This window comes from Mesoplodon mirus, assembly GCF_964341445.2.
Source record: "Mesoplodon mirus genome assembly, chromosome: 2".
Lineage (NCBI taxonomy): Eukaryota > Metazoa > Chordata > Mammalia > Artiodactyla > Ziphiidae > Mesoplodon > Mesoplodon mirus.
In genome coordinates this window covers 200,876,924-200,903,672 of record NC_138977.1, presented here as the reverse complement: position 1 = coordinate 200,903,672, position 26,749 = coordinate 200,876,924, and the positions used below count along the sequence as shown (strand labels likewise).

At 39.0% G+C, this 26,749-nt stretch overlaps 1 protein-coding gene across 4 annotated transcripts in view; it reads left to right on the top strand.

Annotated features, from left to right (window-relative positions):
- HPSE2 (heparanase 2 (inactive)) overlaps positions 1 to 26,749 on the top strand; it is a gene marked incomplete at its 3' end in the record, with an annotated part of 567,935 nt that overhangs the window by 417,659 nt on the left and 123,527 nt on the right. For all 4 annotated transcript variants that reach the window (XM_082631580.1, XM_082631579.1, XM_082631577.1 and 1 more), the window contains one exon: positions 13,799 to 13,892. In XM_082631580.1, the coding sequence (XP_082487706.1) occupies positions 13,799 to 13,892 (94 nt within the window). The remainder of the gene's footprint in view (positions 1 to 13,798; positions 13,893 to 26,749) is intronic.

The window sequence follows — 26,749 nt, the reverse complement described above, 5'->3', positions numbered from 1 at the left end:
CACATGTTCTTAACCACAGGGAAGACAACATGCTGATGTTTTCCCTGATTCTCAGGCCCTTTTGAGGTCAATAATCAAACTGAATTTGTAGGAGATTCCAGGGAAAAAATAGGATATTTTAGGGTACCATGAAAATTTCAATTCTTTGAAATTTTTTAAAGGGGAAGACGGTAAGAAAACATTCCTTTGTGGAGAGATATTGAAATTTTACCTTGAAATTATGACATTAAAATTTCTATTAGCTAAATAAATCTAATCAAATCCTCTGTCAGTTACAAATAATATAATTATACATTCTGAGCTCTAGTCCAAGGAATTTGAATTTTATTTCATGGTACTGATGTCTTTATCATATCTACTCAGCTATAAAGTAAGTATATGTTGTGATTAAACATCATACAGATCTCACTTCAAATACTGGCCGGTGCCATTTTACTAGCAAGGTATTTAACTTCTCTGAGACTCAGTTTCTCTGTATGTAAAACATGAACACTAATAGAACTCTACCTAGAATCTAGAGCATAGGTAGCATATAGTATGCACTCCATAAGTGTTTACTGGATAAATAATTATCTCATAATACTATGTGAAGATTATATAATGTATGTGATGCATGACACATACTAAGCATTCAATAGCTGTTAGTTTTATACTATCATCATCATCCTTATCATTAATTTCTCTATTTGAAGGGGGACATTCTGTTAAAATGGTGGAGGGAATTTTATTGTTGCTAGGAGAGTGATATCTATGCATTTCTCCTAAGTAATCATAACTAGCTGTCTTCTGGTTATAACCTTTAATGTAGTCAGAGATACTTAAAATTGAAAATCTGATATTTAAGCTCCCTCATTTATTGTGGAAGACTCTTATATCATCCAATTCTATGCACTTGATTTGTCAAAGGGAACAGATAGCAGTTTTCAAGCACACAGAAACTTAGGGAAAATTTAGTTATGCATGAGGCTTTGTAAAAAAGTCTACTTGAAGATGAAGCAGCCAAACAAAAAAAGGAGTCATGATGGAGAAATTATGATAAAAGGATTGGTTGTAAATATCAAATGAATTTTCTATATTTAAATATTAAGATTAAAAATTACAATTCAAATTGTTGGAATTACAGTTACAGATAAACATAAAAACTTTCACTTCAAGAATGATGAAGTATACATACTTTTCCTTATTCCTCTCATTAAGTACAACTAAAAGCCCTAGCCATTATTTATAAAACAAACATGAAAAATTCTGAAAGGTGGAGAGAATAAGGTAGACTGGGAACCAGGGAACAAACAGTATAGTGGAGAGCTTCCTGGTTTGGGGTTTTTTTTGCCTCGTATATCCCAGAGTTCATTCTAGAAAAGCTGGCAACCCAGAAGCACCAACGGATACAAACAAAAAATGCCCCAACAAAAGCCAGTTCTCTATAGCCGGAGGACCAGAAAAGGAACAACGTAGCAAAATAGAAAACTTTTATACAATAACCATTCTATTCCAGTCACACAACCACTGAAAAAAAAAACTGTGGTACCATCCCCACCCCTACCAGCAAAAGCGAAGCAGGGAGCTGAGACTGTCCCCGTGGCCAGGCTATAATAAGGTATCTCAGTGCCCCCATTGGTGAAGACCTAGTGAGGAGTGCCGGGACTTTCATTCCTGCTAGGTTATAACAAAGACCCTCCCCCCCATCCCCACTCATTGTTAGTGGAGACCGAATGGAGAACTGGGATTCCCACCCCCAGCTGCTAGAAATGAGGTGCCTCTTCCCCTCCACCCTGGGATGCTGTCAGAGGATACCTAGTGGAGACTCAGGACTTTTACCACCACCCAGAAGTAATGAGGTTACTCCCCACCCACGTTGAGTGGAGGCCACATGGGGAGAAGTAACAAGGTACTCCTACCCTTGAAGTCAGGTTAGTATATCAATGGAGGCCTAGTGGGGAACTGAAACTCCTACACCCATACAGCAGTAAGGAGGTTCCCTAATCCATGAGTGTCAACGGAGGCCAAGTAAACCAGGCCTGTCAAACCAGGCAGTAATGAGGCAGTATTCCTTCCTTACCCTGCCAGAGTGGTGTCATAGGAGGCCAACCAAAACATAAGATTTAAGATCCAGAGTCTTATAATGCAATACCCCAAATAACCAGATGTCATGTGAAAATCACTTATCATACCAAGAACCAGAGAAATATCAACTTCAATGAGAAAAGGTAATCAATAGATGCCAACATTGAGATAACAGAGATGTTCAAATTATGAGAATGTTAAAGCAGCTGTCATAAAAATATTTCAATGAGCAATTACAAATATTCTTGAAACAAATGAAAAAAATAGAAAGATAGCAAAGAAATAGGAAGTCTCAACAAAGAAATAAATGATATAATGAACCAAATTGAAATTTTAGAATTGAAAGTACAAAAAACGAAATAAAAAATTCAGTGGATAGGCTCAACAGCAGAATGGAGGAGACAGATGAAAAACAATCAGTGAACTTGAAGATACAGTAACAGAAATTACCCAGTCTTAACAACAGAGAAAAACATAGACTGTATTAAAAAAAAAAAAAAAAAAAAAAGAATGAACAGAGCCTCAGGGATCTGCAGGACCAAAACAAAAGATCTAACATTTGTGTTGTTGGAGCCCCAGAATGAAAGCAGGTGAGACTAAAAAAATACCTAAAGAAATAATGGCTGAAAACTTCCCATATTTGGCAAAAGACATAAACCTATAAATTCAACAAACTGAGTAAACCCCAAACAGATAAACTCAAAGAAATCCATACCAAGATACACCATACTCAAACTGCTGAAAGCTCTGTAAAATCTTGAAACCAGTAAGAGAAATGGCAGCTTAATTATAGGTAAAAAGCAATTCAAATGACAGCAGATTTTTTTCATCAGAAATCATGGAGGCCAGAAGAAACTGGCACAACAATTTTTTAAGGGTTGAAGGAAAGAATTGTCTACCTAGCATTCTATATCCAGCAAAAATATCTTTTGGGAATGAAAGGGGAATCAAGACATTTTCAGATGATGGAAAACTAAGAATTTGTTGACAAAGACCTACCTAAAAGAATGGGTAAAGTAAGTTTTCTAAAAAGAAAGGAAATGATAAAAGATGGAAACTTGGAACATCATTTAGGAGGAAAAACAAACAAAAAGGCAAAAGACAGAAAAAGGCAATAGACTTTCTTTCTCCTCTTGAATTTTCTAAATTATGATTGATGGTTGAAGCAAAAATTATCACACTGGCTGATGTGGCTGTCAATGTTGTAGAAAAATAGGAGTAATACCCTTATCTTTCACAGAGGCAGTTGATATTTACTATCTAAAGTTGAACATAGTTAAAGCAAAAGCATAATGATTCCATCTTTTTAAATTTTTTATAAAAAACATTTTAAGGAACTAGTATATGATATATCAGATAATGTTGCTCCAAAATTATTGATATCAGTACTTTATTATGCATATATGTATGTATACATGTGTATGTATGTATATAGAGATATATGTATACAGACATACAGAGCTGAATGGCATGATTTTCTCTGAATGTTGATAAAGGTGGTGCATTGAGATTTGGTTTAATTACTAAATTCTTTGTACTATTTGTGATCATGTTTAAGTTTTAAAATGAGTATGTATTTTTGTAACAGAATTATTTTTATTGTATTTTAAAATTATGAATCAAAAGAATATAGCAATTAAAAATAATCTGTTTAAAGGAAAACTGTAAAATATTAATGATACTCAAATTAAATTACAGAAAAATGCAAATACTGAAATTTAAAATATCCTACCAGAAATGATTTCTTTGGGGGCTCAATTCATGTACCATACAACACAAGAAGCAACGTTATATTTACCCTGATCTTGAAATCTAACTAGTAGATGGATACCTCTCGCTGTCTCAATCTCTGTCTCTCTTAACACGTATATATACACACATGCATGTGTGTACGTACACATATATTCATGATATTGATAAATGATAATTGATAAATTAAATTCCTTTTAATGCTTTATATGGTGAGAGCTAGCCTTTCTTTTAAAACGAAGACATGGCAATTGTTGTGAAAAGAATTATTTTGATGTAAGGTTTTTCTCCAGGTGAAATATTCTATACAGTGAGTATACTTCAAGGAGGTGTAGCTCTACGACATTGAGTTTGCTGGGAATAAAAGTTAGATGCAGGGATGAAAATATACAGAGTATTGGTGAATGTAGCTAGAGGAGCAGTTTGGGGTGTGTGTGTGTGTGTGTGTGTGTGTGTGTGTATGCACACATGCACAGTTATGAGTGCTGGGTGCCTAGAAGTAAGCAACATCATGCAGGGGAGAATTGAACCTCTGGTTTTCCTGCTTGTCTGATACATTCTAGTTAGGACATATGATTTCATTGACAATGATGATGCCTAAATGAATCTACCTCAAACTATGGCTATCCCTCAGAGTTAATACTCAAGTTTTCACCAGAGGCCTAGTGGAGAATACTGGATGTAGAGTCAAAAGGCCGCCACCCACTGATATGTGACTTCCATTAATTGACCTCTCTTCCAGCATTCTAGATTTCATGTCCTCTCTGGTCATTAGTAATCACCTTAGTCATTGTTTTCACCCTGGACTCAGTTTGCCTAGATATAGAAGAATAAGAATGATCTCTCCCCTCCTCAGCTGTCCTTGCATGATAATAGAATTCAGCCCATTGTTGAGAGTTACCCAGTCAATTCAAACTAGAATTAACTAGAGTTCTCTGGGTTAATCTTTTTATTTTCATACCAGGGACCATTTCCTCTCAAAGGACAACATTTTTATTATGCACTGTTGGTCAAACAGATCAGTTGGTTGAATGGAGTTTTGTTATAATGAATACCTATGCACTAGGAAATCTAACACTAATTGCTTTTATAAATAAACCCCCAAATCTCAGTGGCTTAACAACAGATGTTTGTTTCTCACTAATGTCACATCCAATGCTGAAGTACCTGGTGGATGGCCTTTTATATGATATTCCAGGACCCAGGTTTTTTCTGTCTTGTGGCTTCTCCTTGGAGACTCTTCCATTCATCTGGCAATGGAGAAAAGAGACTATAAGGAAGGTCATGACTTCTTAATTTCTGCTCAGAAGTGATACACATCTCCAACTACTTCAGCCTAACATGACACATTACTTCTGCTCACAATGCTTTGACCTGTTTAGTATTATGGGCACCCCTCTTGTGATGGAGGCAGAGGTATAGTAGGTTCTGGCTAGGCAGCTGCTTCTTGGCAACAGCTCTGCAATGTGGAAGGGGGGCACAAAATTTTGGTGGTCAATAAATTGTTTCCACCCTATCCAGAGGAGCAAGCCCAGGTGAATGCGGGGCTTACCTCATGTACCTCTCCCCTCTCAAGGCTCACAGCTTGAGTTGGCTGCTGTCCGATTCCTTCAAACAGTCGTTTTATGTATTTTGTGTTGGATTTCAGGTTGTCTGACAGGAGGGTAATTCTGATCTATTCCATGATGGCTAGAACAGGACACACTACTTAACTTGGTTTTAACCTAGCATTTCTTAAACTTATTTGACCATGGAGCCCCTTTTCTTCATGTAACAATTACTAATAAAATACTTTGAAAAACATTTTTGCAAGGAAAAGAGTAAAGTTATACCACCTCCATTCCTTTACTTATCTCCCCAGGTTTTTGCTTTTGTTGTTGTTTTGCTTTTGTTTTTATTTGTTGTAATTGTTTTGTTTTCTTGAGAAGTTTGAGTTTAGCTCAATATTGTTTAAGTGGTCGAGATAGTTGAAGTAGGCAAGACTAAAGGAAGTTGAAAAGCACCCGTAATTGATTACAGGAGAAATGAACTAAGTGCAGTAGTCTGCATAGCTCTCCCACTTGGCAGAACAGAGAGGAAAGTTTTTGGTATCTGTCGCCTAGTACCTACTTGGTCTCTGGTTTCCTAGTTACTGTAGGAGCCACAGTTTATAATCTGCAAACAGAGAGTGTTCACGAGGTTAAATGAGACACTATATGTGAAACAGCTAGCAAATAAGAAGGAACCTAATACATATATGGCTCCTCCCTTCCTCATTCTCCTCTCTGTGTTCTCCTAGTTAGTAATGCACTAACCTAATTATAGTTAAGTTAGTTGTGCTATTCAGCTACAATGACAGTTATATGAAAAGAGGTCAGGGAAAGGATGTGGTAACTGTATAAGCTCCCAATTTACAAACCCTGAATTAAAATAAATACTGCACATAGATGGTTAGATTCCAGTGACTTAGACCCTGCCATTCCTATTACTGATGACCCACAATTAGATTGACCATGAAGCTAATGACTTAAGCTTCAAGCCCTTCACTTGCATTGGTTCCTAGGAGTGCTGGGAGTTGATGAGAATTGCAGAATGTTCTAGGTGGTGAGGGGGAAGCATTGCTGTGTAAACATTTCTGGTAAATTGTCTAAAGAGCTCTGAGAAAAAAGGGAATTGAAAAAATTTTTCTGGGAATTTGTTTTGATTTATTTTGTCATTCTAAATAAGTATTTATTTTTGCACCTAATTTTGTGTTTTGTACTTTTGATTTCCTTTTCTTAAAGAGGGTCCCACAAATTGTTTACATTTCAGACTTGAAACACACGGATCCACTCCTGCTCACACTTTTGTGCTATCACGTGCTGCTACCCTGAAAATTCCCAGAGGTGCCCTGCTCAGAGCCCACTCTGATAGCTGGAGCTGGAGATGGCTTTCCTATCCCTCTCCTTTCCTGCTCCCCTAGAGCTCTCCTCATCACTGCTAGGATCAAGGGCCAGCTGCTTGAGCCCCTGCCAAGACGAAGTGTCTCTCCACATGCACTGTGTTCACTGGGGAGAATGATTAGGGCCTGAAGCTCAGGACCCAAAGTGTGCAAGGAATTAGGAGAAAGAACAGTTCAAGAAAATGGGGCCCTTGGGACAGTACTTGAGCCTCAGGGCCACCCTTTTGGCTCATTGTGGGTTAGATTATACAGACACTCATGCTTTCATTAAATATATTTTTGGGGCTTCCCTGGTGGCGCAGTGGTTGAGAGTCCGCCTGCCGATGCAGGAGACACGGGTTCGTGCCCCGGCCTGGGAAGATCCCACATGCCACGGAGTGGCTGGGCCCGTGAGCCATGGCCGTTGAGCCTGCGCATCCGGAGCCTATGCTCTGCAGCGGGAGAGGCTACAACAGTGAGAGGCCCGCATACCGCAAAAAAAAAAAATATATATATATATATATTTTTTTGAGTACCCATTATGTGCCTGAGGGATTGCCCACCACCCTGACCTTTACTTGTATAATTTTTCAATGATAACATTTTAACAGGGTACAAACTCTTTGAAATTCCTGAACCACAACTTTTTAGTCAGCTGGGTGGCTCCTGTATGGATTATATAGGAACTGGTTGAAGAAAGCCAAAGAAAGCCTATATTTTGTAGGATTTTTTTTTTCTAACAGTATTCATTTCATTCAAGTTCTACCTGCTCTAAGTAGTTCTGAACACAAGATGGGAAGACTGACCCATAGCAAAGAAGATGAAGAATAGTGTAGCCTCAGAAAGAAAACCTAAAGGCATGTGTGAGAAGAATGTGCTCAGTAGGAACCCAGAGTGAGGCCTTTGGAGGAGGGGCAGATACAATTTATAAAGCTTTGGAGAGACTAGAGTCAGCCTCTAGTCTGACTGATTTCAAGGTGTCAGAATAGCTTTTATAGGTCAACAGAGTTGTTCTAATGATTATTCAAGCTTCTCCTCAGTGGGGAAGGCCCCAGTTTTATGGAATTACCTACCCAGGCAGGAGGTTGGGTGTAAGAATTCTGAGCAGGCTGCCCCTCCTCCCTGAAAGCAGCAGGCAGCAAAATAGGTCCGGAAATTCCTGAGCATTGGGAAGCCAGCACTAATGCAATTACCTGAAATAAAAGAAGAGGTCAGATAATAAGGGGCAAAGGTTTTTCCTTTTAAAGTAAAGAGCCGGGTAAACAAAACCAGCTGCCCCTGGACAACACTCTCCTCATTAAATGTTTTAAGAGGCTAATGGGCATAAGTGGCTAATTGGAGTACAATCCTGAAGACTAAATCTAGGGGCCTAGAGAAAGGGGGGAGGGGAATCAGGGTTAAAACCTGGCTGGCAGAGAAGAAAGGAGATGAGACCTGCCCCTGGCAGAAGATCCCTAACTGGCCAGAATGGAATTAAAATACGAGTGAGATGATTTCACCTGGAGTCTCTAATATTTCTGGCAGTATCTCTGCGATATGGGCTTGGGAATCTCAGCTGGGACAGTTTTAAGTTTATATGCTAGTGGAATAGGATCTGGAGTAAGTTTTTAAAATAACTAATTATGGGAAATTTTATGTGTATTTACTATGGAAAATCTGAAAGGGTACAAGGCAAAATGTTAACAAAGTTTCTCTAGGTGTTGGGTTTATCAGTGATTTTTCATTTTCATATTTTAATTTTGTTTATGTGCATTTTCTAATTTGTCTATAATGAGCACTTGTTTCTTTTATAATCAACAGATAAAGGGCAAAATTTTAAATACAGTAAGTCCCCACCATACAAAAGAGTTCCGTTCCAAGAGCATGTTCATAAGTCCAATTTGTTCGTAAGTCCAACAAAGTTAGACTAGGTACCCAACTAACACAATTGAGTATAGAGTACTGTACTGTAATAGGTTTATAATACTTTTCACACAAATAATACATAAAAAATAAACAAATACAAAAAATAAAGAAAATATTTTTAATCTTACGTACAATACCTTGAAAAGTACAGTAGTACAATACAACAGCTGGCATACAGGGGCTGGCATCGAGTGAACAGGCAAGAAGAGTTACTGACTGGAGGAGGGAGAGGAGGTGGGAGATGGTAGAGCTGAAGGATTGTCAGCAATAGGAGACGGAGGGCAAGCTGCAATTTCATGTGAACTAACTTACGTGATTGGACATGCGAATGCACAGTCACATCTTTGAAAGTTCACAACCTGAAGGTTCATATGTAGGGGACTTACTGTAAGATGAAAGGTATTAAACTAGAAATAAAATTTAAAACTATGAAGAGCAAGAGAGTTAGTGAATGAATTGGTAAGTAGTTCCATTTACCTTGTATACTCTGCCATCTTTGCCACCTCCCCAGGTATGTGCTTGATATGACCTGCCAGTCTAGAGGCCAGCCAAGGAAGGAATGATGGTTGCCAGGACTGAGCACAGGCTGTTTGTCCACACACAAAGGTTTCAAGCTCAGTGCATTTGTAGTAATAGTTCACAGAAAGGTTATTTCTTCACAGCCTCTCCTGGCTTCAGCTTTTAGTTGAACAACTCAGCCACTTGTGGTATGATCCTAGGAGATGCTGAAATTTCAAGAGAGCTTAGAGGAGGACTATGATTTACCTAAAATTATCAGTCTAAGTGTTTCTAGGGCCAACCATTCTGCCAGGGTTTATGTGGAAGATGCTAAAGCACCTCTAATTGGCAAATTTCCTTCCTCTCTCTTTCCTTCCCTCAATCCTTCCTTTCCTCTCTGATTTGTTTGGTCTTCTGGTGCCTTTGTATCCATTACTAAACTAGTTAACTCTTCAGGAGAGACCAGTTGGTAGCTCAGAATCATCTTTATCTTCCCAGTGAAGAAGACAGAGGAAAGCAGAGAGAGTTGCCCCCAGGTCACTGGACAGTCTGGTGGAATCCAGTCCTACTTCCTCTTACCCAGTCTTGGTTAGAAATCACCATCTTTACCATTTTTAACAATTTATTCTTACCAAGTGTCATCACAGGCTGTCATGTCCAAATCTAAATGATGTATTGAGCCCTTTACTACAGGCAGCCACTATCAGAGAATCAAAGCTCTGTAACAGGCAGGAGTTTTTCAAATAACCACAGACTGTTGACATTGAATGTTTTCTTAGAAGCTTCACATTTAGGAAGGGTAAATGCAACAAGCTAATTGTCCAGGGTTACCCATGAAAAAGGCTCAGGTATTTATCAACTCATACCTATGGTTAAATTATCCCCTCTCTTAAAAAGGAATACTAAATTCTGGAGGACCAAAGTTCTTATTTCCATAGTGCAATATAAATGTGGGTTTATGTTTGCAAATAAAGTTGCTGAAACTTCACAGTATAATATGGGAATTCCTTTGGCATCCAAGTGTGAATCTGACTCAGACTGAAATTATTAAAAAGACACTGTGATGGCAAGAAGGAAGGGACTGGGGAAGGGCTGGGGAAGGAAGGGACTCTTATTTGGGCCAAAGATAGAGGCAATGTCCAGGGCCGTATTTGAGAATTTTAGAAGGTCTCTGCCGTATCTGTTAACTTCTCTGATTCTCTTGGAGAGCTCATCTATGGCCGTGGCTCCATTCATTACTTACAAACTGAAGAAAACAACCGGGTCAACATTTTCTGTCTCAATTTTTCTCTGTGCTGACTTCTCACATCTCCAAGTACCTGTTGCATATTTTCTCTTTTATATTCTCTGGGTCTTTGATATCTCAAACAGAATAGTTTATCTCCTTTGACAAACCTAAAACTGAGTCTGACTAGCCTACGTGTCCTTGGCACCAATGTTCTCGAAGACATTCTCTCTCATTAGCTCGTGGTCATCATCGACTCCCTTCCTGCCTCTCTTATGCTCTACAGAAGCTTTATTTTATTAGTTCTTTCTTCACAGGCTCTCACTTTTACATTTTCCGTGATCTCCCTTACTTAGACCCAGATTTCTTCTTGCCTGCACTGTTGAGATAAGATAACCTTGTCACACTGGTTTCCTGCCTGGAGCTCTCCCTGCTCCAGTCTAATTCATAGCCCACAGGAATAGCCTGAGACCAACTGAGAATGATTGAATCCAGCTTGTTAGGTTAAAATTGGGGCCAAAAATAGGCTCTAAAAATCTTAAACCAAAGTTTTTACTGGAATTCCTCCCCCACATGTCACATGAAGGAGGAATTGGACTATTCCCGGGTCCAAGAAGACAGCCATTGAGCGAACAGTAAGAGGGAGCCAATTTTAGACCCATGATAGAAGAGCCTTCCCTGGATCCGAGCTGTGGTACGGTGGAACAGTACTAGTCGTGTATGAGAGTGGGTTCCCTGTCCTAGATAATCACTTCTCAGGGATGTTGTCACAGGCTTACCTACTTCAGACCACATGACCACTAAGGTCTTTTCAAACTCCAGGTTTTTGCAACATAATCACAGCCCTCTCCATCTCTCTCTCTCTCTCTCTCTCTCTCTCTCTCTCTCTCTCTCTCTGTCTCCCACCTACTGGAAATCCAGAGTCCGTTTTTGCTCCTCCATAATTCCCTAATTCCAAATCCTATGGTGGATGAACATACTTTCTTTCTCCAGACAGATGTTCCCCTGCTCACCCCATCCCATGGCTTTTCAGTCTAGGTTGCTGCCACCTTGGGTACTTAAGTAACCTGGAGGATAGTTTTGGTTATTGAATACCTTTTACATGCCAGGTTCTGTGCCCAGAATTTCATCTCATTTTTATTGGTACAGTAACCCTGTGAAAATACTGTAGGGTTGGGGTTCTTTATTAACTGATTTTAAAGAAGGGGAAACCCAGTATCATATAGGTAGTATGTGGCAAAGCTGGGACTGAACCAAGGTTTTCTAACTCCAAGTTTTGTGTACTTGAGAAAAGAGACCGAAGGAAGGAGGGGAAGAGTGGAAGTCCCTCAACCCTGGGCCGTGGATTTTGTGGGATAGGAAGCATGTTCACAGGTAATCCTACATATTGAAAAAATACATCTGGCACTTTTATCTCAATGAGCATTAAACTATATGTGTTGCCAGCAAAACTTATAAACTCTGCTGTTTAAAATAGTTACTGGGAGCTAACAAAGAAAAAAGAGGAAACTATAATATATTTGACTAGAACATAAAAGAACACTAATTACAGTACGTTTTTATCATATGCGTAATCATCCTGTAATATAGTACAAATGTTCATGTCCTTCAATGTGTGTTACGTTAACATTTCATGAATTATTTTTAATTTGAACACTACAGTGTTTTAATATGCCTAGCTTTCAGGTAGTATACTATCTAATCACAACTTTAAAAAAATTGAAGGTACTGACAGTGGAGCACTAATAGAAAGAGGTTTGTGAGGTAATGGACATGGACATTACCAGCTCTGTGTGTTGCACATAATAAATGTTTATTGGATCTAAGTCTAGCATCTGTACCAGGAATGAGGTGAAAGGTCATGTCATTGGTTTGTTTTATTCCCTAATATAAGTAACCACCCAGATTTTCAAAAGCATGTACCCTTTGACACAGTCATCTCACTTTTAGAATTCTATACACACAGTCAGGCCCCTATTGTTTATGACCCCATCTTTGTGAGCTGAAAATTAGAGAAATCAGAAAAGAACTAACAGTTGTTGAGTGCCTACTATATGCCAGACACTTTAGGTTTATCTGTTTTATCTTCAAACAATCCTGAGTAGTAGATGTGTTACCTCTCTCTTAAGAATAAGAAAACTGAGGCCCATAAAGGCCAAGCATCTTGCCCAAGATCACATAGGTAGTAAATAACTGCCTTGGAATTTGATCTCAGATATCTCTGGCTCCAAAACCCATACTCTTTCCAATATACAAATGATTTAAACATTGGATTCTGTGGAAATGTGTGAGGTGGTGAGGGAGGCCAAGGGGAAGGCTGAGTGGGAGGAACTCATCTCCCACCCTCACTTCAACCAGAGCACCTGGTTGAAAGTGCAATTACAATAGAATTTTAACCATTCCATTACATCACATATTAGTGTGGGAATTTAACATTAAAAGGAATTTTTTAGTACTAGAATTAGAATTATAGTTCTATAATACGTACTGAGAGGTTGGTGTCTTACTAAAAATGACATAATCTATCATTATCCATCAGCCAGGAGACCTAAGTGGATTGGAAAAGGTGCTCAGGAGTCATAAGCATTGATTCAAATTAAATCGATTTAATTTGGAATTTTGCAAAGATGAGTGTTGGGAGGTTTGAGATAATGAAGGTCACCTAATCCTGGGCTTAGCCTTCAGAGTAAAGATTCACACAGAGAGTCCCCACAAAGCCAGAGGGACCTGTTTTGGTTAAATGTTAACAATGTAATATCAGCACAGCTTGATGTTTCACTTAAGCTACCTAACAAAACCGGAGACACCACCACACTGATGTGTGCCAAACTTGTTGCTATTTTAGGAGAGGGCACCTGGACTTTAATCTGTCTGACTTATTTATTTGTTTATTCATTTATTCTGGAGGTGGAAGGAGGTTGACTACAAGGTATTTTGCCCAGGGAAATGAACTGGAGATGAACTCTTTGAGACCTGCTCACTGCACTAAATCAGATATTTGTGGTTGGTGTTTTCTTATTTAAAGGTGTGGAAACCGTTCAAAATGTTTGAGTAGTCTTTCAAACCTCTCACATACCTTTATTACTTTAAGGTGGGCAGTAGGGATGGTATGGGAGGGGTATTAAATTACTTTCCCTAGGGGGAAAACAACTAAGCTTTTCCCCATTACCCAATTGTGTTACAGAGTCCTGTCAGTTCCTATAGAGCAATAAATGCAGTTTCAATGGACAAAGGCTGAAAAAAATCACAATATTAGCCCACAAATGGAGGTGAAAATGAAGAGGTTAAAAAGTATATTATTTGTTTGAAAAGTACCCAGGATCAAAACTTCTTAGAATGTAAGAGCCCAAGTGAACCCTGGGCTCTTTCCTCAGGCAACAGAGACCTCTGGCTAGAAAAATATATCTGTAGTCTCCTGCTCGGGATTTTCTCTGATTCTTATTTTATTTTTATTCCAGTTGCTACATTGATGGCCGGGTGGTCAAGGTGATGGACTTCCTGAAAACTCGCCTATTAGACACACTCTCTGACCAGATTAGGAAAATTCAGAAAGTGAGTAAAAATCTCTGGGGAAGAAGAGGAGTGAGTTTGGGGGTAAGGTGAGGAAAATGTCACAGGGTTCCAGCTGGATGTTAGCACTGTGGGTAGAAAAATAGTGCAGTCTGGATTTGCATGGCCAAGAGGTACCTCTCACAGCTGATGATTGCCGTTTATTGCTTTTCAGATTAAGAAGGGTTTGAATGTACCATATCCAAGTTTAAAAGCTTCTCTATTTTAATAACAAACATTTTGTAACAGTTGGCTTCTAAATTGTGAGTTTCTTAAGGGAAGAATAGGTTTACTTTCTTTTTGCAGGTGTTTATTTTGGGTTAGTTTAAAGAGAGAATGATTACATTCATTCAGTGGAATTGTGGTCTGGGGTATTGGCAATTCTGAGCCACATTTACACTATTCCTAGGTGTCTTAGAATCAGTCAAGTAACATATTACTCTTGTAGAGATGTTGGGGAAGATAAGGTTAAATTAAGCAATTGAATGTAGGTCCTACTGGCGCAACACCTGTGGTCAGTAGTTCTCAAACTTGAATACAATCAAAATCACCAGAGATTGCTTGTAGTTTCCAGTCTCACTTCTGATGTTCTGATTTAGTATGTCTGGAGTGGATCCCAGACATCTCTATTATTAATTGTCATCTGTCAAGTGATTCCACCCAATGCAGATCACGTTTTAAAATACACTAGATTAGTTAATTCTGAACTGTGAGGATCTTATGTCTACAGTTTCCGTCTGCCTCTACAAAATGGTGATATCTCATCTTTAGTTTCCTAGTCAGGTCCTTTTCCAGGGAATGAGGACCTTTTGAACATTCAACTTTCTTTTGAGCAAATTAAACACATCTTTGCAGAAAAATAGCAACAGGTAGGCCCCCATTAATATGGGATGAATGAGGGGAGTTCCCCGGTGGTCCAGTGGTTAGGCCTGCATGCTTTCACTGCCAAGGGCATGGGTTCAATCCCTGGTCCGGGAAGTAAGATCTTGCAAGCTGTGAGGTGTGGCCAAAACCACAAAATATATATGGGATGAATGAATAAATGAATGGCTCATTATAAAATTAGTTGTGAAAAAAAATACTATTTGGAGCAATCATAGAAAAGCACTTTTGATTGCTAAAGGGGAGGTCTGTACACTTTTCTGTATTCATACCAATGCCATACTCAGATTACAAAATAGCTTTTGGAGTCTTTAGAGGCTGGGAGGCCTCAGGACTTCTGAATTTCTACATCCCAGTCTGATCCCTCTGGGGATCAGGTGCACTGACCAGCACCCTTATCTGTCACTGTCTCCTACTAGGCAAAGCCTAGGAGAACTAAATGATTTGAAATGTCTCTGTCAGTCTCTTTGACCTTCACTTAGTTTTTAATATTTAAATATTTAATATTTACTGAGCTTTTAGCAAGTACCAGACAAAGTACCAGGTGCTGAGGATACAAAATGTAATAAGACATGGTCTCTGCCCTCAAGGAACTCACAGTTTTAAGGTTTAATACTTACTTTGAGCAGGTTGAAAAACATATTACCTAATGGAGTAGAATGTCAGCCTGTTGAACACTACAGTTTTCTAAGCACATTATGCTAATCCAATATTAGTTATTGGTCTCTAAAAAGAGGGGAGGAAATTTCTCTCATTCATTCATTCTTTCATTCAGTAGATATTTATTGAGTGTTTACTGTGTTCCAGGCACTATACTAAGTTTCTGTATTACAACAGTGTACAAGACCACAAGTCTTATATTTTTGGCTTTTCCAGTTTTGAGCCTAATGATCTGATCAAAGGATTGTCATTGGAAGTAAAATGATTCAGTGGTATCATGGCACCGTGAGTGAAGGTTCTAACTGTGTTCATGTAATTCTTTAAATAGAATAGGTAGCTCTAGGTCAAAGCCAAGACAAATGGATTAGGAGTTAGGTTCTTCCCTTTCTCCCCACTACCCAGTACTCTCCACCACTGCATACACCTTCACCATCACAGAATGTTCAGAGACTGAAATAAGTGGCTAAACTCACCTCCTGAATTGGCCAGGCAAGGCCAAAGAAACTTAGAGTAAAGGGCTCAAACCCTGTGCTCAATTGAAATTCAGACCTTTAAAAACATGTTTGATGGACTTGGAAGGGGAGAGCTAAGTGCGGTTGCAGGGAGGAGCAGTGGAGTCTCCAAGAGAAATAACCTATATACAGAAGGCACCTGGCAGGGGATGGCTAGAGTTAGCAGTAGGACCTGGAGTCACCTTTTGGCTGTTGCAAATACAACATGCTCAGAGGTCCCCTCAGGCTTATGTTCCTGTTTGGTTATGTCTTGCTGTGCAACAAATTACCCCAAAACTTAGTGGCTTAAAACACTCATCTATTATGACTATGAATTCTATGGGTCAGGAATTCCTATAAGGATAACTTGTCTTTGCTCCAGTAGCTTCAGCTGGAAAACTCAAAGCCTGGGGTAATTCAAAGGCTGGCGACTGGAATCATCAGAAGGCTCGTTCACTCATGTGTCTGGCAGTTAGTTGATGTCAGTTGTCAGCTAGTACCTTTGTGGGGCTGATAACCGGAGTGCCTCTTTGTGTAGCCTGGGCTTCCTCCCAAGGTTTTAAAGTCAGTTGCCCAAGAGAGAGAGCCAGGTGGAAGCTCTATCACCTTTTCTATCTACCCTCAGAAGTCATAGGGCATCACTTCAACCACAGTCTATACATTGAGACAGTCACCAAGACCCATAGGGATTTAAGACAAGAGGAAATAAACTTCTCTGGATGGGGGAGTGGCAAGGTTCTGGAAGGGCATATAAGACCAGAAATATTTTTTCAGTCATTTTTGGAAAATACTGTCTGCCAAAGTTCCATACTCCTTGTTTCATTTAGTAGCTCATTCAGTTATTTCTCTGACTGGTTTTCTTTTTCCAATTCTCTTTTGCAAAGCTCTTGCCAGATATTGCCTTAAACGGGTATCTGCTAGGGGTGTTGCTGGATCACAGATTCCTTGAGGTTTGATTCATGGGATAGACCTTCTATTGGCTACAGCAGCCTGGACCCAGTTGTTAGGGCCTCGAGGATGAGAGTCTCTACCACAGCCCAGGATATGCCAGGTACTGGCCTGACTTGGGGAGATGAGGCCTGGGAGACCAGAGAAGGGTCATCAAGATTTTCCAGTTGAAAAGTTACTTTGGCTGTTCGTGAAGTCCCCTGTGGATGGGTGAGGATTTGGGGAATTAGATTCCAGGGTACAAACTGGGGCAGAGTGATCAAACTTCTTCTTTCGAGCCCCCAAAACCAGTTTGGAGATGGACCAAGTAAGATTTTAATATGTATATAACTGGAACTCTCATCCAAAAGCTAGAAATGGAATCTTTGTTTCTTTTCTATTTTGAGAAGTTCAGAGAAGTCCTACTGACCTCTCCTTAGGTCCACAGTAATGGAAAAAAGGGCAAATTTCCCACCAAAACAGATTCATGTGAGATTCGTTAGATAAACCAGTGGTGAGGCTGTTTGAAGAAGAGATCAGATACAGGATTTGAAGTCTAGTGGCTTGGGTTGTATGACCTTGGGCCATTCACGTAACTTCTCTGATTTTGTTTCTTCATCTGTAAAATGAGGATGCCAAGAATACGGTCAGCCCTCTGTATCCGTATCCATGTCTTCTGCATCTGTGGATTCAACCAACCACAGACTGAAAATATTCAAGAAAAAAATTTTCAGAAGGTTCCAAAAGGCAAAACTTGAGTTTGCCATGTACCGGCAACTGTTTACATAGCAGTTACATTGTATTAGGTAGTATAAGTAATCTAGAGATGATTTAAAGCACATGGAAAGATGTGCATAGGTTATAATACAAGCACCATACCATTTTATATACGGGACTTGAGCAACTGCAGATTTTGATATCCACAATTGTTCCTGGAACAAGTACTTGACAGATAGGGACCACTATCCTCCTTCCCTCTTAGAGAGATTAGGAAGGTCACATGAGGCCCTGTTTTGTTAATTGCTAGTGAATGCTAGTTCTTATTGCTATTATTATTGTTGTTTCAGTTATTGTGGTTATTTTTAATAATAATTTATGTAACTGGAGAAGCTTCATGTTACCTTTATCCTCAACTTGTTCTTTGCTTTTTTCCTCTTTCCTCTTTCTTTGAACCCTGGAGAATATGATAGGTGATATTTTTGGCACCTGAAAGGCAGTGCTAAAAACAGTTGTGGTTTCCAAATTTGGACTGCCACTTAAGAATTTTCAGTTTTCTGAGCAGTGGGTGAATTCTGGTTATGTGAAAATCTACGTGATGCATTTGAAAGGCTAACAGAGACAATGTTTGGACAACCCACTCCTTTGGATGATCCACACAGTCTCTCCCTTCCATTAGAATGCAGATAATCATCTGTACTTTGGGAGATGAGTCAAGGGAAAGAGTTGAGAATCTCTCAATGCAGGCAAGAGTCAGACGGGAAAATGAGGGATGTTCAGGATACAGTGCAGATGGTATAGCGTGGATAGCTGGGCTGACTCCAAAACATAACATAAGAACCAAGATGAACCACTTTGGCTTAAGTCACTTGGACTCTATGATTTGTGTCTTCACCTCCTAGAGGAATCAGAGGAGGAAATAACACTTTTTGATATTATTTTCAGCAATTCAATAGGCACAGGAAGGAGTTGGTGAAATCCCAGTCATAAGGGAAGTATTTCCAAAAGTACTGTCCTTATGATTGCATTTTGAATACTAAATAAAATGACAACTGGCTTCCCTAATATTTGAAAATTTCCTTCCTTCCTCCCTTCCTTCTTTCTTCCCTTCCTTCCTTCATTTATCAGCTGTTCATAACATTCTTGTATCTTCCAGACTCCTGAGGATAAAATGGAGAGCAAGACTGATGTGGTGGTTATCTTCAAAGACCTTATGGTCTAATGGGAAAATAGTTAATGAAGCAAGCAATGATAGTAAGATGCAATGATTCCTATAACAGGGGACATTTAGGGTGCTACAGGAGCCCATGGTGAGATGTATCTACCTTAGTTTGTAAAGGAAGGGAAATTAGGTAAGTCTTCCCAGAGGAAGTGACATTTAGGCTAATTCTGAAAGGATAGACACCTTCTAATTTATACAGTTCTTCTTAGGGTGTGATCAGAGGACTCCTGGTGGTAGATGTATATGGTGGAGGGAATGGTTTACATGATTTATAATATGACCATGATCATTCTTTTGTTAATATCATCATTGCTTATGATTGCTTATGATACTTAATAAAGATTAATTCTTTTGAAATCTCAATAAATGCAGTAACATTATACCCCTTTTTCCAATATATCCTAGTTGCAGTATCATGGTAAGGTAAGGTAAGGCAGAGGAATATTTAATCCTTTGGAAATAACGAATAGATTAAAAAGGAAACTTTTTTCTCAGCCAACTGCTGGTTTACCTACTTATTATATCAAAGTATATCAAAGGGGAAGAGGGTAAAAGAATAACAGTTATTCTTGAGGATCATAGAATAACTGGATGCACAACAAAAGGAAAATGAGGACAATGACAATGTTAACCTTCTCTAATGAAGAAAACTGGAAAATGAAAATACATGAGTAGAGTAAGAACAGTAGTATCACTACTGGAAAAAAAATCACTGTTTCATTGACTGATTGAGATTCATTCACTGATTCATTCATTCATTCATTCAATAATGTTGAAGGCTTATTTCAATGTGCCAGTGCCTACCATAGTGCCTGTCACTTGGCAGGTGCTCAGTCAATATTGGAGTGAGGCAGTTAAGGAGTGGAAGGTGAATGAACAGAGTAAAATAGTGGGAGAAATGTAAAAGAAGCAAAGCAATGTCTATGTCTCAATCGCATTTGGATCTGCTATCTCAGCTGTTCACATGCAAAAGAATCTAGTCTGCTACTAACTTTGTAACATAGTGTTGAAAAGATAGATCTTGATTTAGGCAACCAAAATGGGCTATGCCTATATGTAGGCACAGTAGGAGAGTATCTTCTGGGTATATGCTTAAGGGTGAAAGAAAGTTCTCTTTGTGGCTTAAAGTAACATTTCAGTCAGTTTGCTAATGCCAGGTATTTCATTTTAGAAAAATAATTTTTCATTTTACATTAGGGGGAGGATGCAGAATGTAAATAACTTGAGAAGAGGCAAACTACACTGATTTAAAGTCACACTAAGGTGTTAATATCAAATAATCCTTTCCCAAGAGCAGGGTTTTTTTCTTTGCAATAATTTTAGTTTATTTAAAAAAAATTTTTTTAATTGAAGTATAATTGAATTGCCATGTTGTATTAATTACTGCTGTACAGCAAAGTGACTCAGTTATACATATTTGTGCATTCTTTTTCATATTCCTTTCTATTATGGTTTATCACAGGATATTGAATATAGTTCCCTGTGCTATACAGTAGGATCTTGTTATTTATCCATTCTATATATACCAGTTTGCATCTGCTAATCCCAAATTCCCAACCCAACCCTCTCCCACCCGCCTCCCCCTTGACAACCACCAGTCTATTCTCTATGTCCATGTTTCTGCTTCTGTTTCATAGATAAGTTCATTTGTGTCATATTTTAGATTCCACATATAAGTGATATCATATGGTATTTGTCCTTTCCAAGAGCAGGTTTTGATGGAGGGGAAGAGAAACACAGGGCAAAGAAATACTTAAGAGAGTCAGAGGACCCTAAACACAAACTGTGCCACAGTAATACCTTAGGTGACATCCAGGTGTGAGTCTAAGTTTTATGGGGCTGGAAGCTTATACAATGGGGACCTCTTTAAGAAAAAGAAAACAAAACAAATTTGTGTGTTTTAGAAATATATCTGACCATATTAACACATTATCATGGCCCTTCCCAGGACATTAGTAGAGGCCTGTGAAAACGGGGAGCTGGAAGTTGATGAGCTTCCCAGTAAATTAACCTCTGTGACTCAACTTGGCTATCTGAAGATGGGAGAATATGTCCCAAGGGAAACTTTGGCTCTTCTCTTTCAGATATAAGACACTGATGATAAATAGGGGAATCTAGCTGGAAAGGTATGTTTACCACAAAAGAGCTCCAAAGTTTCGGTCAGTGTCATTCCAAGAACAACATTTCCTTGATTCTTGAACACAAACAATTATAAAATGTAACATCAATTTAATAACAGCTGAGGGGAGAGAGTAAACAGCTGGCAAGTTTCTTTTGATGAAAAACATTCTGATTTCAAAACCATTAAAATGTGGAAAATGCATCATCAACTGACTAAAATGTAGTAATTGTATCGCCTTTTAGGCTACAAATGCCATCTATTGAGTGCATCATATATTACTAACCCATTGAAGAAACCAGTAACTTTTTTCAAGGCCACACTTGCTAAGTAGTAAAATTAGAACTCCTAACTCCAGGGCCCACACGCTATCCAATACACCGTTCTGAATCTCCCATGCTTGTTAACCATTAATTTTGTAGCCCATGGAATATTTATATTCCTGACCATCCAGGATTAGGAAACCTTTTTAAATAGAAGAATACTGAATGTTCCTGGTGAAAGAATATCAAATTGACCTCTTGGTCAGTTGATATAATCTGGGGTGGGTGTCCTAGAAGTGAAAACTGAATGAAAGTTGGGGGCCACAATCTTAGGTGATATCTAATATTATCACAATATTAGATAGTGGAAGCGGACAAGGATTTTCAGGGAGTGATTTGCATTCATTCACTGGATTCCATTCGTATGTTTCATGTGCACATGTATAGTGAGGTCCTGCTGTGTGGAAGGCAATGACCATATGAAGGACATATTGGGGGAAGGGCCCTGAGAACAAACTGCTACTTGGGGCAAAAATCTTCTTCAGGAGGAAAAGGCAGCTTTGGGTGACCTTCTAACATTTCCACATGGAAGTCAGGAGATTACAGGGTTTGTCTTGAATGAGAGGAAATTACCTCTGAGGCTGGTGGAACCTATGACTCATCAGTAGATAGCCAGTAAGCCTGAGGGGTTGATTAGTCATAGAAGAGGACTGGAGAAGGGAAGAAGAGTGTTTTATGTGCAGGTAGCTGCTGTCCATTCTTTCCCTCCACCAGCACTTATCCTTGAATATAGTCATTGCTTTGGGACTGTGAAACTTTCTTCCTCATTTTCTTGCATATGATCATAATTTCCTTGCCTCCCCAGTGACTTTCTTTTTTGTGTATTTTCTTATTTTAATTTTATGTTTAGTTGCAATTACACTCGATTGCTTTTCTGCGGTTTGAGATAACAAGAGCAGAGAATACAATTTTAAATCCTAAAAATGACACAGAAACAGAAGCCACAAATTAAAAATTGATCTGATACCAAAAGAAAATGGGCAAATATGGCACTCTGAAACAGGAAGATGTTAAAAAGAAATTATACAGAAAAAATTAATGAAACTGACAGGAAGTTCATTAGACAGAAGAAATAAATCAGGAAGAATGTGATAAGATATTGGAATGGCTGAGCTCAGAATAGCTCAGCTTGTCTAACCTGAGAAAGACATATTAAATATGGAGGCAGTTTAGTGAACCAGAAGCTTCTAGGTCTCCTCAAACAGGAAAATTCAATTAGAAAGTGAACAGAGTCCTGAAATGGAACTGTGAGAATTTAATGTTTGCTCTTGTGGTTTTGAGGTTATTAGTTATCTTCTCTGATACCTGCTCAGCATTTCCATTTGTAAAATATTACCTCTCACTTATTAACAAGTAAACTACTTCATTGTCTCATGATTTAACAAGTTTTTAATAAGCAAAGTGGCTGACAAGTATTTTAAAGGGCATGCAAAATGGAAAAAAAAATGTGGCTTTCTCCAGCTGCTTATGGTGTAGGAGGGTTAGGCAAACAGAAGATTACAACTCAGTATAATAAGGTCAAGGATAGTGATAGGTTCCAAGAACTTTGGAGGCCAGAGGAGAGAATTAACTTTCTAAAGTTTTGAGAAAAGTTTCACAGAGGAGGTAACATTTAAAATAAGCCATGAAAAAAAAAAATCAGACAACATGGATGAGGAGTGAGTAAGGGAGAAAGTGATCAGCAAAAACCTAAAAGAAAATCATGTAGTTGAAAAATGGTGTGTCCATTTTGTGTGGTGAACCTCAGATCTTGTGGGGACGGAGAGGAGAAAAGGTAGCCAAGGGGTAGTTATGAAAGGTCTTAGATACCAAGTAAAGGAATTGGTATCATATCCCATGGATCAGTGTTTATCACCATGATTTCACCATGTTTAACATGCTCCCATGGACAAGTGGATAAAATAGACTGTGGGGCTGTGTGTAGTTTACTGGCTCCTTTGCTTTTTTTTCCATGTTAAGGAAACATTTCATAATTCTGGCGAATGAAAAGAATGTTATTGTGATAACATTGAATCTACTTTCTTTTATTTTTAAGTAACTCATTTCCCAAATCACTGCTTTCGATATTATCTGAAACAAGTCACTCATAGCGCATCTGCCAGATAGTCGCACAGACCACTCTGTGAGCACATGATTGAGTTCTGCTGCTGGTAATGGAAAGCCACAGAGGTCCTGAAGCTAGGGAGAAACTTGTCAAGTTAACAGACAGCAGCACTGTAGAGGATAGTCTTGAGAAGGATACACTTTCAGGAAGACCAAGGGAGAAATGATAAGATCCGAACTCAGGAAGGGACGGTGAGTGAGAAAGGAGAGGGCAGAATGGAATGGTCCTGTCCTCTTCTAATATGGTAGGTAGCTTAGAGTCAAAAACACACAAGAAGAATGGAAAGAAAAATTGGAACATTACTGAGCTCTCACCTGGACCTCTTATAAATACAATAAGGAGCAAAGAGGCAGGGGCACCCCCAAGAAGAGCTATGTGCATGGGAAGGTTTAAGAAGCTCCCTAAAGCTATTCAGCTCCTTCTCACCAGTGACATAGGGGACCAGTTCTGGCTGCTTAAAGAGCTACTGCTCTTCCTGAAGTCGTGGGGGAAGTTGATTTCCAACTATATGAGATGCTGGAATTAATGGACTCCAGCGTCTTTTGGAGGGTGGGCCTCTTGCCAGGGCTGATTAGCCCCGCTGGCCTGTCCACAATTCCTGTTTTATTGCTTCCTTTCTCATTAAGGAAGGTGTTGGGTTTGGATAACCATAAACAACATGTCTGCTGCTACAAGGCTACCATCGCTTGCACACTGAAACCAGGCTCTCAGGGTTCTTTTCTAAACAGATCACAGATTGAGAGAAACAGGAAAAGGAAGCCCAGGTTTGAAAATATGCCACAAAAATGGTTATTTTCCTATTTTTACTGTTTTCTTTTTTAAAAAAATATTCAAAGTGGTAGGGAAAATAAAACTTAAAAGAAAAAAATCAATACTGTTTTTCTCTCTCACCCCTCCTCTCTCAGTATAGCCACACGAAGCAGTCCTGATGTCCTCAACCCCTGAAATGAGAGGAAAGGGAGTTTGAGGGTTTCCCTTCATACCACCCTGCCCCCATCTGGCCCAAGGATTCTGAGCAGCCACTGGCAACTTGCTAAGCTGTTCTGTGGATGCCTCAAAGCTCCCTTGTCCACATGGGCCCAAGGGCTGAAGTCTACTGGGGACAAAAGAACTGCTAAAAGGGAGCCAACCACTGAACTCCCCTCTCCCTTCACTTCAGTAATCTCAGCATTTGTACTTCTTCTCCCTCCCCAGACAATGTGTTCCTTAAAATAATCTTCATTGGCACATCATTTCTCACCAGGACCTGTACCCTTGTTCTTTCCAGTCCTCCAATTTTCTCTCTTCCAGCACAGGGGGAATCACATTTACTCAGAAAACCACAGTGTTAAATTATAGCCCTCAGTTTCTTAGAGTTTCGCTTTCTAAGGGAATTTTGCAGCTGGTTCCATCTGTTTTTCCTGAATTTTTTCTCTTCTCTTCTGCCCATGCTAATTTCCTCTACAGTCCCAACCAGCACCCAGCCTCAGTACCTCCCCTACACATTACTATGATGGTCTTCTCTGCTTATGGTAGACACACAGTTCGTTAAGCCTCTCACCATGTCCCAAACAGTCAATGCTCAGAAAATCCTTTTTGATTCATACCAACTACTCCCAGAACTTTTATCATTGATACTTTCTAGGAATCTCTACCCCACATAACATTTCATATAACTGGTTTGGTTTTGTATCAAAGTACTACCTCCCTGTGTTTTTTGTTCATGTGGCTTCTCCAGAAAAACGACAAGAATCGCTCCTGCGCTGAGTGGATAAACGAATACTCTGAATGCTAATTACATGAATGTGAATTATACATGTGCATTTTAAATTCGAAATAGGCCTTTCCCTGCTATTTAGCATACATCTGGTCTATTACCTACCACCACAAATGTATCCAAAAGTAAAGCAACCAACTGTAAAGTTAGATTGATCCAAACACAATCTCATGTGCTTTGGACAAAGAGAGTTGTCTAGGTAACATTTGCTTTACTTTAAGTGCAAGAGGGAGGAGATATGGGGATATATGTATATGCATAGCTGATTCACTTTGTTATAAAGCAGAAACTAACACACCATTGTAAAGCAATTATACTCCAGTAAAGATGTTAAAAAAAAAAAGAGTTTACCATATGCCAGACACCTTTCCAAGTGCTTTACAAATATTAGGTCACTTAAATATCAGGAAATGCTCTCTTTTTCTAATTTTACAGCTGAGGAAATTAAGGCACAGTGAGGTCAACAGTGAGTCAATGATAAAACCAGGATTCAAACACAGGCAATGTGTGTAGAGTCCATGCCCCTAACCACTAATCAATTCTGCCTCACCAATTACAAAAAGTTTTAGATTGTTTCCTTCCAAATCTTCCTGCAAGTCAGAAGACAATTCAGATGAATTTTATTTACACAGAGTCTGTGTCCTTGCTGAGTCCTGTGTACACAGTAATTTATAAATCCAACCATTTTCTGGAAGCAAGTCCACATTTAAAGGAACTAGACTTTAAAGTCCTTATATAAGGAGCTAGAGGGATCTTTCCTGACCACTATCTAAAATATCAACCCTCCCCTCCTGCCAAGGCACTTTCTGTCAGATTACTCTGTTTCATTTTCCTTCTAGCACTTATTATTTCTAAATTTATGTTTGTGTGTTTATTGTCAGTCTCCTCCCCTTGACTAAAATATAAGCCAATGAGAGCAGAGACTTCTGTTTCATTCACTGTCTGCCCCTAGAACTCTGCTTGGCATATAGCAAATGCTCAGTATTTGTTGAGTAAATGAATAAATGCATTTGATAATGCCTTAATGTTTTTGGATGGACAGCCTTAGCCCTTTTTCAGTCTAATTTAAAATATTCCCCTTAGGTAATTTCACCTACTCCTGTGGCTTTTTCCACCACTCTCAATATTTACCTCTGGCCCAGATCTTCAGATCTTTGTTTTTGAGATGACCAGCTCTGACCAGCTCTGGCTTTTTTTTTTTTTTTTTTTTTTTGTCTCCCATATTTGTTGTTTATCTAATTTTAATTTCCATAATCAAATTTACTCTTGACCTTTGAGGGATAGGAGCCAAGGGGAGCTGCATAAGCATTACAAAATACTAATACATTTTAACATTTTGTATTTGGAAAGGACTTAGATTTCATCTACTTCAAATTTGTGGCTTTACATGTTGGTGAAGAAATTGAAGTCCAAGATAATGATGAGCCAAAAGTCTCACAGCTGCTATGTGGTAGAACCCCAGATTTCCAGGACGTAGTCCTCTTTCCACATCAGTTATCTGCCTGTTAGAGTCTACCTCTCCTTTTGCTAATGATACACACACACACACACACACACACACACACACAGCTTTATTGAGGTATAATTCACATACCATAAGATTCACCCTTTAAAAGTGTGAAATTCAGTGGTTTTTAGTATATTCACAGAATTGTGAAA